The sequence below is a fragment of the Leptinotarsa decemlineata genome, unplaced genomic scaffold, assembly GCF_025532065.1.
Source record: "Leptinotarsa decemlineata unplaced genomic scaffold, Ldec_3_MD MMD2_tig00002974_RagTag_RagTag, whole genome shotgun sequence".
Lineage (NCBI taxonomy): Eukaryota > Metazoa > Arthropoda > Insecta > Coleoptera > Chrysomelidae > Leptinotarsa > Leptinotarsa decemlineata.
This window is the reverse complement of record NW_027412578.1, coordinates 9180065-9201366: the sequence shown is the minus strand read 5'-3', so window position 1 is coordinate 9201366 and position 21302 is coordinate 9180065. Positions and strand designations below refer to the sequence as shown.

The 21302-nt window shown below is 34.1% G+C and overlaps 1 protein-coding gene and 1 long non-coding RNA gene across 2 annotated transcripts in view; one reads left to right on the top strand and one right to left on the bottom strand.

Moving 5' to 3' along the window:
• Positions 1 to 1327: 1327 nt before the first annotated feature.
• pit (probable ATP-dependent RNA helicase pitchoune) lies at positions 1328 to 8059 on the top strand. Its single transcript, XM_074177404.1, has 8 exons — positions 1328 to 1534; positions 1589 to 1657; positions 2009 to 2158; positions 3040 to 3300; positions 3356 to 3670; positions 4457 to 4758; positions 6261 to 6584; positions 7667 to 8059. Exons 1-8 carry the CDS (start codon positions 1435 to 1437, stop codon positions 8012 to 8014), a joined length of 1869 nt encoding a protein of 622 aa, XP_074033505.1. The 5' UTR covers positions 1328 to 1434; the 3' UTR covers positions 8015 to 8059.
• Positions 8060 to 17584: 9525 nt separating this feature from the next.
• The window catches only part of LOC141483103 (uncharacterized), a 43784-nt gene continuing 40066 nt past the window's right edge, over positions 17585 to 21302 (bottom strand). Inside the window, exon 3 of the long non-coding RNA XR_012465910.1 lies at positions 17585 to 18693. This is a non-coding gene — a long non-coding RNA (uncharacterized lncRNA). The remainder of the gene's footprint in view (positions 18694 to 21302) is intronic.

Here is a 21302-nt window from a genome sequence, read left to right as displayed (position 1 = left end):
TCGATTCTCCAACATATCCAAATAGTTATCACTAGTCAAAATCGATAAAAAAGATCCTATGATCAGTCACCTAAAATTCCTGCCCAAACATTAAATTTTTGAGGTCGTTGGGTATGAACTTGACGGTATAAATGAGGATTCATATCATTCCAATATCGACAATTTTGTCGATTCACCTCTCCATTCAAACTAAACGTACATTCATCCGAAAATTTTATATAAGAAATTGTGATGCAAAAGTTGATCCGTTCAGTGAGACTTTCACAAAACTCGATACGTCTATATCGCAATAATCTTCGTTCAATTCATGAACTAGTCTAATTTTATATGGATGAAATTTGTACTTATGAAGGATACTGAAAACATTTGTACGACTGATTCCTGATTCCCGAGATAACTCAGTGAGAGATTGCGAATTTTCCATTAGTCCAACGTGCCCTAAAACTGCAGCACAAATAGCTTCATCGTTGATAACTCCCGAACGGTTATGCTTTTTATTGTTAACAGATCCAGTTTCCATAAATTTGTTAAATGATTCCGAAACGTATTTGTGTCGTACATTTCTTATTCCTGGATGATTATCATTGAACATATCGAATTCAAACTTAACTAGGCAACTTTTTTGAAATATACTTCACAAAAACACCTATGAAACCTAGGTAACAGGTTCAGGGTGGTTCAGGTTCAGTTCATTCAGGATGGCCATAGAAATTCTTCCCTATTCTTCTGATTGTGTGACCATCTGTACAACCAAAATTACAAATGTATAAACATAAAAAATATGATATATTGAAGAGAAAATCTTTATCAATACATATATGTTTGTTACCGAGGCCATATATCTTCTTTGAAAACAAATACATCTTGTCTTGTCATTGTTGTTGTTTATGTATAACTTATGAATCACTGTAAAGTTGTCAGAATATCAAATTATTGTAAACTTGTCAAAACTATTTATTCAAAAACTATCTTGTTTTTTACAATAACAAAATACACTTCAAAATATAAAATGAATATCTAATATAGTGTGTTCAATACTGAACAGTTGTCTTGTCCACAGTCCCAATTAAGATGTCTATACACTGGTGACTTGCGCTGGTCATTGCGCTTTTGATTTGAAAATTTTTGTGAATCAAGTGAGATAGTTTTGACGTTACCGTAAGATGGTGCCATTAACGCACCTAGGAGACAATCGGGATGCAGCCTGATTGTTCTCCTGGACATTTTTCCTAGAGGTTTGCATCGCACACCACCATCCTTTAACAAGAAGAGGAGTCTAATAAATCTGTCAGCTGAGGCCATAAACTTGAAAATAACTGGAAGTAGAATAAAATTGTCAAATGTTTGTCAACACGTGCGGGGTTGGAAGTAGTTACAGGTTATAGGGTTTTATTAACGTATATATATATATATTATTTTGATTACTGAAAAACTATGTCTGTTCCGGAAAAAGTTCTTATGCGAAAAATTAAAAATCGTGAAAAACAGAAGTTGAAACTAGTTAAGAAAAAGGAGGAGGAAAAAAAGCTAAAAGGTTAGTAAAACAAACTAAAAGTAGACAAATCTATCAAAATTTTCATTGTTGCAGAATCTGAAGAGATCCTAGGAAAAGGTGTTAAGAGAAGTCAGGAACATGATGACGAGGGTCCATCTAAAAGTGAGACATATTTAAATGCACACGTTTTTATTAGTTGAACTGAATCTAGTAAAATTTTGTCAGTGTCTGAAGTAAATCCTCAATTACTGTTCTGGCGTTGAGTGATCAGTATCCTACTCTACATAAAAGAAAACTTCACATTTTTTTTTCTATATATATAGCCTATGCCTATAATAAACTTTCTACAAAAAGGCTAGGAGCTAGATGACACATTAAATTATACAATCAAGTTAATAAAATCAGTTTTGTTGTAGTATTAGCATTTACAATTTTTATTGATGTTTTCCATTTGAAAATTTGAACCACATCAAAAATACTGTAACTACTGCTATAATATCAGGTATTTTTCAGAAAAAAATAAATCAAAGAAGAAAAAGAAAGAACTCGATTTGGAAAAAGTCTCCGTCAATGATTCTGATGGAGAAGAGCCTCAAATTGAATCAGACATTTCGTTGGAAAACCAAAATGCTGAAACCAGCGAAACAGATCTTCAAGATGGGTGTGAGTATTTCATTAAAACATTTTAACAAATTTTCAATTTAAACTCCTGGTAATATAGTGTTTTTTTACCTTTAATCCCTGTGAGAGAGTTAAAACGTAAATTTAAATTTTCTGAAAACCTTGTGCCTTTTCAATGTCGCAATTTTTCTCTTTAATTAACACATTTCTTTGACAGTTGTTTTCTGTTTTGAGCATGCATGCTTACCTATACTTTGGAATTGAATTATCCAGAACAGATTTTTTTTTAACAGATATATCCATCTATTACCTACAAATTCTCACAACCTCCAATTTTTAATGTGTTTATCAGAGATGACAACTTTCTGCAATGTTTTTGATTCATTGGTTGGGCTATTTTGAACACAACTCAGTTTATTCAGTTGTAAGTTTTTAGCAAGTCCATACAAAACTAATATTAATTATCTATCAGCTTCTGAAATAACTACGATGTCGGAAGTAGTATCTCAACATGTCCAAAAAGTAAAGTGTTGGATGGTTGAGGAGGAGTGGTTCGCTTTTTATAACACAATGTTTATATCTTTGTTGATTTAATTAAATTTCACGTTAATTGATAAGAGATCAAAAAATTCAAAGCAGACAACCTTCAATGACTGGAATATCAATAGCGTTACCACTTTTATTTTTAAAATTTTTGCATTGGATAATCTCTTCAATTAGCCAATGTTTGTATAATATTTCTTTTCATAATATTGACTTCTGACTTATTACATGATGACACAAAGGCGAATACAAATCTCCTCGAATTATTATATTCTTGAGTTGAGAATAATGAGTACACAATTTTTCTGAAATGTATTACACAAAAAACTAATTGAAGCATTCATACATTGTTTCAATACTCAATAGAATCTGTTTTCTAGTACCAGGATCAAAGTCTGCATTAGAAATTCTAAGCAATTCCACATTTGAGTCACTCAAAGATACAGTTTGCGAAAATACGTTAAAAGCTATTGAAGACATGGGCTTCAAGACACTGACAGAAATACAAGCGAGATCCATACCTCCACTGTTGGAAGGTAGAGATTTAGTTGGAGCTGCAAAAACTGGCTCAGGAAAAACACTTGCCTTTCTCATTCCAGCCATAGATTTGATCTACAAACTGAAATTCATGCCTCGAAACGGTAAGGTCGTTGTCCCAGTACAGATTTAGTTATTAATATTTTCTTTCAATTAAAGGTACGGGTGTTATCATAATTTCCCCTACCCGAGAGTTATCGATGCAAACGTTCGGAGTCCTCAAGGAACTGATGAAGTACCACCATCACACATATGGTTTGGTCATGGGGGGCACAGCTAGACAAACCGAGGCGCAAAAGCTCTCAAAAGGTATCAATATTCTGGTTGCTACTCCTGGTAGGCTACTGGATCATTTGCAGAACACTCCGGATTTCCTGTATAAAAATTTACAATGTTTGATAATTGACGAAGCAGATCGTATATTGGAAGTAGGTTTTGAGGAGGAAATGAAACAGATAATTAATCTTTTACCAAGTAAGTAGATATACGTTATATACAAAGGAGTATTGATTTAAAAATTCATTTAGATGGCAATCTATCATAATAAAAAAAACTTTTTTTCCAAAAACCAATATCTCCTAAAAATATCCCTTTTTCAATATATAGTTGTTTTAGAACAATGTAAATTATTCGGGAGTTAAGGTGCATCATTTATTTTCTTAATTTTCAAATTTCTTTGTCTCTGATTTATTATATCTAGTAGAGTAGGATGATGCATAGTTCTGCTGAATTCTGTAAACATAAAAAATAATAAAAACTTTATTATTAATACTCCAGCTTTGTCAATATAATTTTTGACTGTATAAAAACTATTTTCAAGTAAGTTTTTTTTATAGTTGGTTTAAAACTTCCGAACTCCAAAGATTTTACAGAGGTAGTGGTTCAGAATAAAGGATTATTTTCGAAAAATATAAGAGTTGTGTCATCAGCAAACGAGACACGTTTACTAGGAAATATTCCAGTTGAAAAAATGTGGCATCATCTATAGAAATATTGTCGAATAACTTGATGTATTCTGAATTCCCAGACATCCCAGTTTCCATCATCTTGTTGATCAAATTTCCGAAACATAATAAAATTATTGATTGATGTGATTTGAAAGCTACTTTCTGTTCATTTTTTGGATATTCGATCCTACTTGTTACAGAATAACAAAGAATCATATAACAATAAAACTGGAGATTCCTTCAGAAATACTCTAAAGCCAGAAAAATTTCATCACCTTATTACTTTACGATGAGTTTTTTATCTTTTTTTTAGAACGTAGACAAACGATGTTGTTTAGTGCGACCCAAAACAAAAAAACGGACGCTCTAGCAGCGCTGGCATTGAAGAAAGAACCGATTTATGTTGGAGTGGATGATTCTAAAGCAGAAGCAACGGTGTCCGGGTTAGAACAAGGTTATGTAGTATGTCCTTCAGAGAAACGTCTGTTGGTTCTGTTCACGTTCCTCAAGAAGAACAGGAAGAAGAAGGTCATGGTGTTTTTCAGTTCCTGTATGTCAGTTAAATATCATCATGAGTTGTTCAATTACATTGATTTGCCTGTTATGTGTATTCATGTAAGTATATAATTGTCAAAATTAACTTTTGGAAAACTTGAATAAGTCAACAGATTAATATTTAAATATTCAGCAGCCTGATGCAATAGTCTTTTATTTGTCTCTAAAATATATTTTTTAACTAGAACTTTGTGACGTTCAGTTTTCCAACTTTTAAACTTTAGATAAATTCTTCCCTCGAATAAGTTATTACTGCAAAAGTGAGTTCAACTGAAAAATAAACAAGTTAAATATTATGAATTGGCGAGATTCAACTGTGAAAGCTGTTCTTTTAACACAGCCTTTAAAAACTTTTAGAATAAATGGAAAAATACAACGTAACACATTGAATACAAATAAATGAGTTATATTATTATAACAAAGAATAATACAGTACATTGGAAAACTTTGTTTTAAAGTTGATCTCTTTGAAATAAAGGGTATACTATTCAACTGTCTTATATGAAAAGGTACTAGCTGAATTGTGTTTAGATATACGAGCTATGTTCAGAAAATTATGGAAATTTTCGTTCCTAGAAAAAATATTCATTCATTCGTATTCATTAATGTTATCACCTTCAAAATAATCCCCTCAACAATTTCCAAACTCGATCTTTGGGATAACTTCAGATCTTTCAGCGATGCCCTTTTAATGTCATCTATGCTTGCAAAATGACGGCCTTCAAAGTTCTCTTTATTTTTGAGAATAGGAAAAGTCACACAGTGCCTTATCTGGTGAATATGTAAGCTGGGGCATCGTTACAGTATTGTTTTTGACCAAAAGTTCAAGAACAAGCAATATGAAATGTGAGCAGGTGCATTGCAAAAGCAATGAATTATTTGTCCACAAATACAGTAGTGTTTTTTTATTGCTTCAGGCCATCTGCGTTGAACTTGTAGGTGGTACTCTTTATTAACCGTTTTTTGGTCTTGGCACACCAGAATGCGTATACTGGGGTAATTGGACCTTAGTTTTGCAATAATATGCATAAACTCATGTTTCGTCACCTGATATAACATGTTTCAGTAAACTTGCATCTTTGTTGATTCCTAAGCAACTTCCATTCGCCGATTTTTTGTTCAAAATTCAATTTTTTTTAAAATTATTCAACGGGACAAAGCCAATACAGAACATAAATAATTATAGACTGTGCCAATTAGGTATAGATAACAAATATAGCAATATTTTTGAGATGATGAAACATATCTGGTTATGCATTTCACGAGTGATAAGATAAATTAGTATGATTAGCATATTAGCAATTAACTTAAATTAGCATTATTAAATTATAAGAAATAAAATGAAACAAAATAAAATATGTCATCAGTGTAGAATTTTGTATGATATCAAGGTCAAAAAGTAGTAGTCCTAATGGAACTATGGCACTTTGACATCGTTCGGATTAATGATTATCTGAAGGAGATACCAAGCTCTGAGGTAGACAAATATGTGGTATCGAAACCATTGCTGTAATCAAGCAAAATGGAACGAGTGATTTTTTTTTCACATCAATCTTTTTCAGGGCAAACAAAAACAAACTAAACGTACGACCACCTTTTTCCAATTCTGCAATGCGGAAACGGGGATCCTTCTCTGTACGGACGTTGCTGCTAGAGGGTTGGACATCCCTGCCGTAGACTGGATTGTTCAATACGACCCTCCAGATGATCCCAAGGAGTACATTCACCGAGTCGGAAGAACGGCCAGAGGCGAGGGGAGCAGCGGGCACGCTCTTTTGATCCTCAGGCCTGAAGAGCTTGGATTTTTGAGGTATCTGAAGCAAGCTAAAGTGCCCCTGAACGAGTTTGAGTTTAGTTGGAGCAAAATATCTGATATCCAGGCACAGGTGAGATAATAGAATTTATTGTGTCCCTGAGAATGTTAATTCCCTCTAATGGAAAATAGGCAGCAAAAGATTTCTCGGTTCTCCCTGACAAAATTATCATTTACCGTGAAAAACAGAAATAAATATGAGTTCTCAACGTTTTTTAGTGAATATTGTTTGGAAACTCTAGCTCTAATGAAATATCAATATGCACTGGTTTTTTGTGTAGGTTATGAAAGCAATTGTGAACAATTATAGGAGATGAAAAAAATATTTTATTTATTCATTTATTTATTTAACGCAATGCCTGTTATTTACTAGTTCACACATATGTATTTAACAGTAATCTAAGTTAGGTTTAGGGAAAAAATATATAAAATGAAAAAAAATCGTAAAATTAAGTTAAAAAATTCTAAATCTACATTGTATGTATTTGCGAGATTCAAAATTCTACCTACAGATTTATTCCGGCCATAGTTGGTGCGACAAAAGGGTACTTTGAAGATATCCGAATTTCTTGTTCTCCTTGGATTCAAATTCAACGTTAGAAGTTCGATTGATTCTATGAGCCAGAGTATTCAAGTTAAGAATGTCCAATATAACTTTATAGTCATATTTACCAAAATGATATCCCAGTTTACATGCAGAGTTTTAATGTACTCTGATATGCTTTCAAGCATATCAATATCCACATGATATGAAGGGCAACAAATTGTGGAATTCGATTATTGATCTAACAATTGAACAATATATGATTTTTATTGGAGTGAGAGATAATTCATTTGCAGATCTAAGAATGAAACCTAACATTTTTTGTGCTTTAGAAGTAATATTTTCAGTTCTGGTTGATTGATTTTATATGGCGGGTAATGGGATTTTTGTTTAGGAAAAAAGTGAATTTTTGACATACGTCTATATTCAATTGCAGTAGATTTATATCACATCAGCGAACAAAGTTATATAAATCGTACTATAATAATTCTGTATCAGTCGAGTCATGAGTAACTTTTAACATCTTCAGGTCATCGGCAAACAAAAGAAATTCACTATAATCTTGGTATATTTTTTAGTGAAATATTTCAGATTCATCTTTTTCATTCCAGCTGGAACAACTCATCGGGAAGAATTACTTTTTGAACATGTCTGCGAAAGAGGCTTTCAAAGCTTATACGAGGGCCTACGATTCTCACCATTTGAAAACGATATTCGACATAAGCACTCTTGACCTGGCTAAGGTAGCCCTGTCTTTTGGATTCAAGGTGCCGCCAGCTGTAGATTTGAAAGTTTCTGTGAAAAAGGGCGAGCGCCCCGAGAAACGAACAGGAGGGGGAGGATTCGGCTATTACAAGAATATGAACTCGGTGGATTCCAAAACCTTTAGGAAGAATACAGTGTATAGACAGATACAGAAGAAGAGGCCCAACGGGGAGAGGAGACAGTTCGCCAGATGATGTTTCTATTGTTGTTTTCTTATAAGAATAAATTGTATATTCTTTTTTTAGTTTTTGATTTAATTTTCTCTTCATTCCTATGGAACTATTGATTTTGAAAAATGAGAATTAAAACTTCTTATGTTTTTATACCACTTTGTATTTTCCCTTTCAAAACAAATATTTCAAATTTTACTGTGCCTTTTGAAAAGTCCAGCCAAGGTGCATAAAATTTTCCTGATGTGATAATTTGTGCTCCTTCCCCACTCTTGATAATGAAATAATGAGATCCTACAAGTTTCAACCTTCCATTCACAGAGGCGTTGTATTGATATCAAGCCATTGTCTAAACTAAGGAACATGGGATTGGATCAGAGGACAAATGGACTAGGAAGAAATATTATGGTATAAGGCTGATATGACAGTTATTTAAATTGACCGAACTGGTTGCAAAATTAATTTATTGAGGAGGTATTTTCAGATTTTGTTTATTTCTATTTGTTGTGTTTTATATGGAATAAAATTTCGAAAATGTATGTTGTTTGATTCCCATTTTTCTAGGAAAACTGAGAAGCGAAAGCATTAGGCTTATTCAGAAACACACTTTATAGCATTGCAGATTTTCAACTTTTCGAACCTTTATAAAAACAGGAAATGTGACAGAAAAATGTGGGTTATTATAAATAATAGTATAACTGAATCAAATTATTAAGAATTGACATAATCATGCATTGCAGCAACGCTGAGATAAACGAAAACCGAACTATAAATTAATTATTGGAAAACATCTTCAACAGGAATGGGATGTTTTATCCCCATTCGAACAACTCTCAAAAGTCAAAACTTGTGAGATGAGGATTAAAGAGATCTTACCTTTTAACGTGCGATTCATATCACATATACTTGATTTATAATGATATTTGATGAAAATCTATTATAAACCTGTTTAATAATACTATTATGAAATTTTCACAAATAAAACCTATTTCACAATACAAAAGCTCCTTCAGACATGTCCGATTAGACATGTAAAATTACAGCAAAACGTGTTAGAAGTTGTTAGTGATAATTAATTTTTGAAGAGATTACCCTTAGGATCCTCTACATCGAATTTGGAATTTGCATATCACCATGCGAAATATTTTGCTACTTGTGTTGAAACTACTTTTTTTTGAATATTTACTCATCTTTTTCATTGTAGGGACTGAAATTTTGAAAAATCATGTTGCGCCATCGCACGGACAGAAGCTGAAGTAATGTAACATTTCTTGTTCTTACTTCTTTTATTAGACATACCTCGCCATCTCTTGAAGAGAAGCTGAACTAAACCATTTACTGTCTTATGAGCTTTATCATTGTCTGATTTATATCATTATCTTTGTATATAGACTATAAACAGGGTTATTTTTTAAGGATTTGAATGATCGAGCACAACATTTTTCCCATTATCGTTTGTGAATTAAAGATCAGGATGAAATACGAATAACGGATTTCTGTTGCGCCATCTATCAACAGATGTACAAAGTTGGGTTGAGCTCATTTCTGGCATCGAGAGTTTTTGGCAAAACAAAAGGGTTTCTATACAACTTTGGCGCAGCCGATAATATTTCATTTGCAGTTTTCTTTTTATTTAATTAGAATCGTGAACCATCAATCAAATATCTGCCTACAGGTGGATATAGTACCTATTTTGATTCTTGGCCAGGTCCAGATTAAAATTTACATTTGGGTAAAATCAAACTAAAATAATAATGGCGTCAGAGAAAATCACCCTCCAAAAGAGTAAATCTGAAACTTCCGGCGTAGAATATATCCAAAAATGCTGGTTTTGGCGATGCAACGTTATTTGACTACCGACAAGATGAAGCAAAAAATAAGTAATCAAAAACTTGAATATACCGAAGTGTTACGCAAAGGTTGCGTATAAATCATTAAAAATGTCTTGAATTTATGATAATGGTATCCCCGAAGTGACATCTCACGTTTATTTATGTTCATGCCTACCCGCGTTCACCTATTTAGAAAGTTCAACAGTGTGATCACACCTTTGCACTGAATCTGTGGGTAGATCGAGCATTTAACAGAAAACGGTAGTAATTAATCATATTTTAACAGTTCAACTAACTACGTATTTTTTCGAAATAATTCTTTGGGTTTGGTTTAAAATTAAATGTTTTCAAACTTTCTAAGTGCAAATTATAATCAGCGGCTGTAGACAGCAATCTCCTAGCATGTACACTTGTCACTCGGTACAATAGAGGTTATCACGTTGCATTAACTTCAAATTTATTTAGTATATATAATCATTGTTAATGGAACAAAAACTAACCTGTAACTTAACCTAGTCGAAGTTAGATTCAAATAGTGCAACTAAATTGAAACCAAACCCATCAATTTATTACTTTGACAATTTACATGATAAAAAAGCTTGATGCAAGATTTATCTGTGTGGGAATATAGTAATATGTAACTTGAATTTGACAAAATTATTTCTAAAAAAAAATTACGAGCGAGTCTGTTTCATTTAACCATGTTACGTTTATGCAATAGAAGGGATGTATTAAAATAATACATTAAAATTATTATTTGAAAATAATTATTGGCTGACCAAATAATCATTTGATGCTGAAAAATAATATATTATGAGTATTTTGATAAACTTGCTTGTAGAAACTCGAGGGAAAACTTTTTGATGACTGTTTTGAATTCATTGAATTCCATATTATACAAATACAATACAATACAATACAATACAAAATATTATACAAATTTAGGTTCAGAGAATTTTTGTTGCTAACAACTAGTTTGTGCCGTTGGGGGGTCAACAGATATGCAGATATTGCGTTATATATTGATGTTTATAGGAGTATTTCTTGATTTTGTTTGTTTTTGTGTATCTCTAGCTAAACGATGTGTATGTATAAAGAAGGCACCGGCTTGATACTGAACTGAATAAAGTGTTGTAAGTGTAAAGTACCTATATAATCTACTTGGCCGGGCCAGTTTACCCGATCGTCGATGATTTGACTAAGAAAAGATACATTATGATTTTTCTGATGAAATGATTTTGAGGAAACAATTAAGTTCTGTGTTTTACTTTCATTCAATTTGAGTCTATTCTGTGTGAACCAGCTTTCGACAAGTTTTTTGTTTTCGTCATCATCAAATCATCCGATTTCACAAGAGTGGTGTCATCAATAAATATCTAGAATAGGTACATTGTGTTGGTGTAATACTTTGAAATAAGCCGTTCATGTAGATAATAAATAAAAAAGGTCCAAGTACTGAATTCTATGGTACCTACTCTATGTTGTATCGGTTTGATAACGTATTTGACATTATTAAGATCAATACCCTGATACCTGTTTTCGCTGGGGAGACTCAAAATGATACCTGTCAAACCATAATGACTTAACTTTTTAATGAGTATCGCATGTGATACGCATAAAGTCAAGGAAGTGTTGATGGAGGTAACTACGTGGTAGGAAATCATAATGAAGAAAAGAGAAATGATACTTTCTATGTTTTTTACATTATTGTATAAGTTTGGAAAATGTCCGTATAGGACGAAACTGCAGTAACGTTAGTTACAAATAAAAGTGATAAAAAACATAGAAAGTTTCATTTCTCTTTTCTTCATCAAGGAAGTGTGTTTGCACTTTGCACTGATCAATTCCCTCCACTAGGTATGTCATTCACCATTTTGTAAGCAGCCTGAGTTGTGGATTTGTTTTTAATGAAATAGGTAATTTTAGCGTCAATGTTTTGTATCATATACTATCTGATTACCAACATGGTTTTGTGAACTCTAGATCCACCATCAGTAATTTAGCTGTTTTTGATCAATATTTATATGAATCGTTAGACCGTAGAGGGCAAGTAGATGTGGTGTACACGGACTTCTTTAAAGCATTCGATAGGGTCAGCCATAAGTTACTAATTTGTAAACTTTCTTGTATGGGGTTCAATGAAATTTATTGTCAACTTTTGGAATCATACCTTAGCGGACATAATCAATACGTATTTTATCGCGGATTTTCTACAGATGTGTATTTAGCAACCAGGGGAGTCCCGCAAGAATCCAATATTGGTCCCTTATTGTTTTTACTATTTATTGATGATCTGTGCAACTCAATAACTTGCAATGAATTAATGTTTGCTGATGATTTGAAACTGTATACATATATAAACAGTTTAGATGATTGTAACATTATGCCAAAGGAGATTGATCTTTTACAAAATTGGTCTCAAGAATCGCCTCCATTTGAATATATCTAAATGTAGAATTGTTACATTCAGTAGAAAACTTAATACACTAGAATTTCGTTAGCACATCGACAACATTATATTGGAAAGAGCTGAGAATATTAGGGATCTAGGAATCTATTTTGATCATCAACTAACTTTCAACTACCATATTAATCTAATATATAAAAATGGATGTTTGTTGGTTGGTTGGTTGGTTAGTGATAAATTTCTACATCGCTCAACCGATCGTGATGAAACTTGACATGCATAAGTAATTTTTCATAGAGAAGGTTTTTATGCTATCAATTTTTCTGTAACTCGCCACTAGATGGCGTTGTAGAACAATTTTTTGAAAGCGCTGTTCTATAACGCTGCGCACGCCTAAGTTCGTTGATTCTGATTATGTCAAAACATTGGAACAGCAGCGATACAGCAACATAGTACTACTTAGTACTACAACTACCAAATTATACACGGGCGAAGCCGCGGGCAACAACTAGTCATATTATAAATTCAGCTTACCGCGCATACGGTTTTATAATAAGGAACTGCAAAAATTTTCGTAATATGCTAACCTTGACCTCTCTGTATTTCAGTCAGGTGAGGCCAAAACTAGAATTAATATGGGTCCATTATATGGTATCCCATATACCATCAATACACATCAGCAAGAAACTGTGATTACCCTGATCTGCTATGCAGATTTGACTTTGTAGCCTTAGAAAAAAGAAGAAATCAGGCATCTGTTTTATTTCTATATAAGCTATTGAATGGCAAATTGGATTGTCCTGTACTATTATCAGAAATTGATATCTTTGTTCCAAGAATATCTTCTAGGCACATCAATACTTTTTTATGCAAAAGGGCACAAACCAACTTAATGTTGAAATCACCAATCAATCTGATGTGTCGTAATGCGAACAAGCTCTCTACTAACATCCATATTTTTTGTTGCAGTATTTGTGAAATTAAAAATAAGTCTCGTGCGTACCTATGAGTCATCTGTTTTTTATATCAAATAGTATTGATCTTATATCAAATAGTATTATCCTTCAAGTATGTTAGTTTTGCTCTGTAAATGGGAAACTGTTGGGCAATAAACGCTATTATTATGTGAATTGGGTACCTAATACATTGATGAGTTCGATTTAATTTGAAATTCAATTTCTTCTGTTTGGAAGATTCAGATAAAAGCTTGTTTTTACCAAAGATTTTTAACTACTTTCGATACGCACTTATATAATTTTTAAAAGTTTTGTAACAATTTAAATTCCGAAGTGATTATTTCAATGTGTAGCTTTTGAAGAATTTCTTGACACCCGGAGGTAACATATTCACATGGCTCATGGCTCGAGCAATTGAAACATTCTATGAAATGCCTCCCCGATCAGTTCCACGTGCGACATGAGTTCATTCTTCAGAAACGTTAGAGTTAACATTTTCCTTAGGCAAAACGTGTGGGTGTGATTGTCGGCAGTTTTGATCTCTCTGCAAGTGACTCACATTGCATAACAAACACATTGCTTTTCTAGAATAAAACGAACATAATAGTAATGATTATACCGGGCGATTCAAATCAAGGCTGCACGTGGGAAATCTCTTCACAGGCGTATACCCCGTAATTTTGTACGCTTAACAGAGATTCTAAAAAAGGTTTAAGACAGTCGGTGGTGTTCGCTGATAAATATTTGATGAAAATCCATAACTTATTCGAGTAAGACTTCATTTTGAGATTCTTGCTGGACAGTTTATAAAACCACAATACGTGATTCGCTATACAATAGCTTTCCCTGATTAATGCCTAATTAATGCTTTATATAAAAACCTAACCAATAAACTAATTGAAAATTGAAATATTGAACGGGGTCTGTTAAAAAAAGTAATAATAATATCGTTAATTATACATAAAAAATACATTTATACATAAAAGGAAAAGAGTTAGCCAAAGGCTATCTTTCACCCCTTCCAAAAATTATACAGTGAGTGTAAGAAAATAATTATAAAAATACTTCTTTACTATCATAACAATGATAGAGAAGAGAAAAAAATTAGTAGATCATATAGTTGCTAATAACTCTTAATATTCTTAACATTACTCTGCTCAATTTAACAATTTCGTTACACTACCATACATTGAATTTTAAATTAGCACTGAGCAGTAAGCATCTGTGATTTCATTTCTCTCTTAAATTAATGAATGTTAGGGGTAAAATTTCATTCAGATAAGAAGGGGCTATTTAAGAAAAACATCCTTGAAATTTGGAAGTACGTTGCTTAGGTATGTTGATGAGTTAATTCTCAAATTGACAATATGTATGCCAGAATGTCTGCTTAATAAACTATATAAATAACTAGGTGTTTTAGTTTGAAGCAAATTTTTATAAAATAATGGACTCTGTACCTCACATTCAACTCCTTCATTTTCAACAAAAATAGTGTGACATGTTCACCATATGGTATGCAGTATACCAATCGCATGCAAGTATTTTATATACGTTGTTATATTGCGGCAAAAAATTGTAATACACTGAACAACAATACTCGTTATGGGGGTAAATAAAAGTTTCAACTGACCTGAGTTTAATTTCTTCTGATAACTGATACTTGAATTTATATAGTGATTTGAATTTGAAGAATGATACTTTGAAAATGTTTGTCACATGTTCATCGGAAGACAAAGAGCTATCTATGGTTATGCCAAGAGTTTTAGCACTGTCTACCCAGTCAATGTCTGCGTTATTGAGAGTGAGCCTAAAGTTACACTGAGTTTCTACTATTTGTCTTTGAGATCCTATGCATAAGGCCAAAGTGTTTTTTGAATTGATTTTCAGTCCATGATTCTCTGAGTATAAGAATGCTTTGTGGAAATCTGTATTTATATTGGCCACGCAACACTCTGTATCAGTGTTATGAGAAGACAAATATAACTGTATATCATCTGCGTATAGATGTACTTGACAATGTGATAAGAAAGTGAGTTAATCAAAAATATCACTGAAAACGTCAAGGGTCCTAAAATACTTCCCTGCGGTACCCCTGAGATTGTTTCTTTTAGGGATGACCATGAGTAATCATCCAGTTTGAGATCTGTGATCAGCCTGTGAGATAGCTGGTCATCCATTTAAGAGAAATATCATCGACTCCTATGAACTTGAGCTTGCTGAAGAGTAAATCGAAATTAACTAAATCGAAAGATTTACCCTGATCAAGCAGTACTAAAATGGTGACTTCTGATTGATCTCTGAATCTCGCTAGATCGTCGATTACTTTCCAGAGGACAGTCTGTGTTCCGTGTTTTTTGCGGAACTCGAGGACTGAACGGGAGTATTCGATTTTCTTCAAGAAAGGCTGTTACTTGACGGGAAATATTTTTCAGGAATATTTTAGAAAATTAGGGCAGAATGCTGCAGGTACTGAAAAGACTCGAAATGTCGTAATAAGTATTTTTGTTTTGCGACCTGTTTGCTACACAAAATAAGGTAGACCTGGTAAACGTTTGTTTGAAGGTGGTTGACAATGTTTCGTGATGTATTTCATCAGTTCGGACTTCCATTGTGTAATATAATATAAATTGATTTGAAATCTCTGAAAAAAAAATAACTGAAAATAACAATTTTAATAAAACAAAAGACTGACATTACAAAGAAATAACATACAAGCAACAACCAAAAAAATAAAAAGTTGAAATATTAATAAAAGCTGAAAGCTGAAAGATTCCAAACCAAGTTACGTCCAAATGACGTTTCGATTGTTAGTATCCACAATCGTGGATCTGACTATTTATAGGTCATTCGAGTGCTTTCACCTATCCCCTCTTCCCGTTTCATTGGTTTTAGCAGGAAATGACCGTTTGGTGAGAGTTGGTCGTTTTTCGCTTGATTAGAGGTTTCCATATGTTACGTATCTCTACGCTAGCTTGATTAAATGAGTTGTTGGACAACATATACGCGGCTTCCTTGAATTTTCTCCTGAACCAGTGTTCCTCCTTGTGGAACTGAAGGACGAATTCTTTACACAAGATGAGGGACTGCCAATGGAATCGCCACTTTCACGGTTCAATATATATATATATATATATAATATATATATATATATATATATATATATATATATATATATATATATATATATATATATATATATATAAATATATGGAGTGGTTTGAAACTGTGGCTATTGAAGAAGCCCACAAGAAGCCCCGAAATACGTAGACGTATGAGATACATAATATGGAACCATGGGAATGCAGAACTAGACACTTTCCTGTAGTACATCAACAACGTAAGACCTTCTATCACTTTTACAATGGAGAAGAAAGTACACAACGAATTGCCTTTCTTAGACGTATTGGTGAAGAGGACCGACACTAAATGGGAAACATCTGTATATCGAAAACCCACTCACACAGGACAGTATCTGAACCAGAAATCCAGAGTGATGGTAGTACAGGCTTTAGCTCGAAGACAGCAAGAGCCTCACAAGGAAGAGAAGCCGCCCCAACCAGTACTTGTACTTCCCTACATCAGAGGATTATCGGAAAGGATAAGAAGGATTGGGTCCAAGTATAACATATGGATCTGTTTCAGATCTGCGAACACTATCCGTAGCAGCCTCACAATAACCAGGCCACCAAACGCGGACTGCGATTCCAAGAATTGCATTAACCGGATACCCTGCGAGTGCGGAGAATCATACATCGATGAAACTAAGAGACCATTGAAAGTCCGCATTGCTGAGCACAAAACACACACAGCAAGGAGAAATCAGCAAATCTGGAATAGCAGAGCATGTTTGGACTCACCAACATAACATCAAGTGGGCTCAAGCTGAAATAATCCGCATGGAGGAACACTGGTTTAGGAAAAAATTCAAGGAAGCCGCGTATATGTTGTCCAACGTAACATATGGAAACCGCTAATCAAGCGAAAAGGACCAATTCCCGCCAAACGGTCATTTCCCGCTAAAACCAATGAAGCGGAGAGAGGGAAGAGGGATAGGTGAAAGCACTCGAATGACCTATAAATAGTCAGATCTCGGAGGAATAAGTCCAGTTATCACCCGAAGACGATTGTGGATACTAACAATCGAAACGTCGTGACGAATCTTGATTTGGAATCTTTGAATTTTAATTTTTTATTTTTTGTTAATAATTTTTTTAATTTTTTAATTTTTAGCTTTTAATAATATTTCAATTTTTTATTTTTTTTGGTTGTTGCTTGTATGTTATTTCTTTGTAATTTCAGTCTTTTGTTTTAATAAAATTGATATTTTCGGTTAATCGTTTAAATTTTTTTTTCAGAGATTTCAAATCAATTTATATTATATTAGACAATGGAAGTCCGAACTGATGAAATAGACCTGGTAAAATATTAAAAACCAACCTATACCAGCCGTGGAAAGTCATAACGAAATCAAAAAAATTTGTTTGAGCACCCGGTTAGCGTTTTGCATTCATAATGTGCATTTATCACTCTTTACTATAAGGAAACAGTATAATTTGATGTAATAATATGGTAATATTATATTATTTTTGTAAAAGTTGACAAGGTGTTTCAAGAGTTATATTTAAATAAAGTACATGAAATTTTAGTCTATAATTAATGAATCTTTCAAATATACATACCATTTTTTTTAATGCAATAACTCAAAATTATCGCTGTCTTATAAAGTAAAAATACAAAATTACAATCACAGGCTGGTCTATTACAAAAATGGCCAATATTTTCAAGTAAAATAGTCTTTATTGTATTAGGTTGTCTCAAAAGTTTTGTCCATTTTTATCAGTGTACTTTAAACTGTGAATACTTATTTGATTTACATTCGAATCAAAGAACTTTTGCCAACGTAACACAAGTCAGCATGAAAATTGAGTGCTCGAGATTCCATGAAGCCGACGAGGACCGTTTTTACCTGTCCTTGATTGGCGAAGGTACTACTGGTGTGAAAGTTATGTGCTTCAATATATGGTAGTCGGTAGGCGAAAGGTCTGAAGAGTATAGTGGGTGATGCAGCCATCGATGTCCAACCACTGCAGTGAGCGTCTCATGTTGTTGAATAGGATCCACACATGACGCTCCCATCAATAAAAGGATCGTTTTGGTTGTGCAAGAGTGAAGAAGAACAGACTTCGACACGTGCCAACTTATGTCGATCGTTCGAGTCGTCGAGCTTACTGACCTTTCCAATACGTTTCAAACCATCAAAAACCGCATAGGGGCAGACGTCCAGTTCCTCCGCACTGTTTCTGATGGGTCAGTCTCCAGCAGGGTCCTCAAATCCTCGTCCTGGATTACTGTAGGTTGACTACTTTGGGATACATTGCAGATGTTCATCAACACTATCATTTCCAAATGCCTGATTAACTGTTTGGGCTGTTTCGGCAGCGTTTTGGTTCAATTTGAATTCGTGGAGAAAAAATGGGCGAAAATCGCTTGACATCACATAGAAATAAGCTGAAAAGAGGCAAAAAATTAAGATTTGGAAGAAATGAACAGCATCAATGTATAGAGATCAAATTTCTCTATAGATAAGTTTACACTACGACACAGTAGAATAAATATTTATTGGGATATGGAGCTACAAAAACACATGACATCAAAAGGGATAAAACACTCGAAACAACATATAAAATCACTTTCGTCAGATTATTTTTCAAAGGTTTTTTGACGTTCATCAATTCGATTCGTTAGAAATAACAAAAACCAAAAGTTATTGGAAATCATTACAGTGTTATTGCATGTCTATAAAAGTTCTGAATTATTCTTGCAAGCACCTGTTAGGTTTACCCAGAAGTATGCTAAAATAAGAAAATAATAGAAATGATATAATGAAACTCAAAAGGAGCGTGAAACCCACTAATTCATGGTTAGCACTAATAGAATGATGATGCCATTCATTCGGATGACACATATGCTTTTATTCCCAATATTTTTATGTTCATTTCAATGTGTTTTTGAATTTATTTCATCTGTGAAGTTGTATATTTTTCAGAAAAATATTCGATCACTTTGAATCTGTTTGTTGACTGAAGGAATATACGCAGAATTGACTAAGTATTTGAGTTATTCTCTAAAAATGCATACTATGAATAGAACTTGAAAAATGTATCCTTTACAGAAAAATTAGTTCATTCTTTTACACCTCCACTTTGTATTTGCGAATTTCCAAACATTTTTGCGAAATGGGTACCTATTTGATATTGAAGTGATTAAATTGAAAGGGTTATATTTTTAGGAGTGATTAATTTTTGGGAGAGAAGGTTTTTGGCTTTCTACTACTCCATCTTGATTCAAAAAATGTGGGAACCTTCCAAAGAAAGGAAGGAAGCAATCAATTTCGAAGGAAGTAACTCCATACATAGATGTGTAGACCATGCAAAGAAGTAACTTTCAGACACAAACTGGAAGAAAAAGTCCCCCTGACATCGGCTACGGATGCACATCTTCACCAGCAGCAAGAGGTTGCATATCTTGAGGATTTAGAAGTGATTACGAATTGGGGTGAAAGTAACCAGGTTCAATTCAATGCCACAAAAACCCAGGCATCGGTTTTCTCCAAGAAGATGAATGTCTCCGAGCCGGATATAATAATGTTACGTATTTCCCCGTAGGTTGATCAGTAACACTGAATAATCAAACTTAACTTTACTTCACTTGAATACAACAAACACTTCAACTAAAACTTCAGTCTATCGCCTAACTGTCTCGATATGCCTGCTGCCAGCGGTTAAATATCGTAATCGAACATCGTAGAATTTTTGCCGAAGTTCCATCAACATCGGTAGCATGACTCTCGCTGCTTAACTTTATTTTTCTTCAATACAACAAACACTTCAACTAAAACTTCCAACTTCTATTTGAATATCCATCGCCTTACTAGAACTTCGTGTACCGCACTGTAACGTCCACTTGACTGTGTACTTGACTGTCTCGATATGCCCGCTGCCAGCGCTTAAATATTGTAATCGAACATCGTAGAATTTTTGCCGAAGTTCCATCAACATCGGTTGCATGACTCTCGCTGCTTCTCGAGCGGCAGGGGACATTTGGCATTCACGTGCTCTTAGCTACGTCACGTTTGGTTTATGGTTACCAGTGGCGGACGGCGTTAGTTTGTTCGGGCATGATTTACAACACTACTCCCTTCCCTAAGGAACAACATTCCAGTGACATCACGATCCATGTAAGGACTCAGCCTCTCTATGTGGACAACTATGGGCTTACTTCTGGGTGACAATTGGATTCTGTACACCAGATCGTTTATTTTTTTGGTTACCAAGTAAGGTCCTTGCCAGCGACTTTTTGTCAAATCTTATCTTCATCCTGTCGCTGAAAAGCTGTAATTTGGTCCTGACAAATTCGTGGTTATTTACATATTACAGGTTATTTACATACTCTGAAAGAGGTACCTCTTGAGTATCATCGAAAGGACTGCCATACAATATATCTATCGGAAGCTTCAGTTCCTCACCAGTTAACAACATGGATGGTGTATAACCTGTGTCATGTTGGGGACTCCTGTATGCTAACAGAAAAAGAGGAACCAATTTATCTCAGTCTCTTTGATTTTCGGAGACAAACATCGAGAGGTAGTTATTGATGGTGCGATTATGCCTCTCGACCATTCCATCGGATTTTAGGTGAAGAGCAATTGTTCTTGTCTTCTTTATTCCTAAAATAGTCATCATTTCCTTCCATAAATCCGATTCGAAGTTGCGGCCCTGATCCGAGTGAAGTTCTTGGGGTACTCCGTGTCTGGCAATTACGTTCTGGAACAGGACTTCTGCCACCGTTTTAGCCTCTTGGTTGGGTAAGGCTACTACTTCCGCCCATCACAACCATAAGGTACATGTTACCGGATGTGGTCATAGGAAGTGGTCCCAAAATGTCAACTGCGATTTTCTCGAAAAGGCACCCACTGAGATACTGCTTCAACTTTGCTTTCTGCCTTGTCTTCGGACCATTTTTCGAAGAGCACAGGTCACAGCACTTACACCACTCTTTCACGTCTCGACGGCAATTGACCCATCCGGGCTTTCCCATTTCCGAGTGAGTAGGTCATC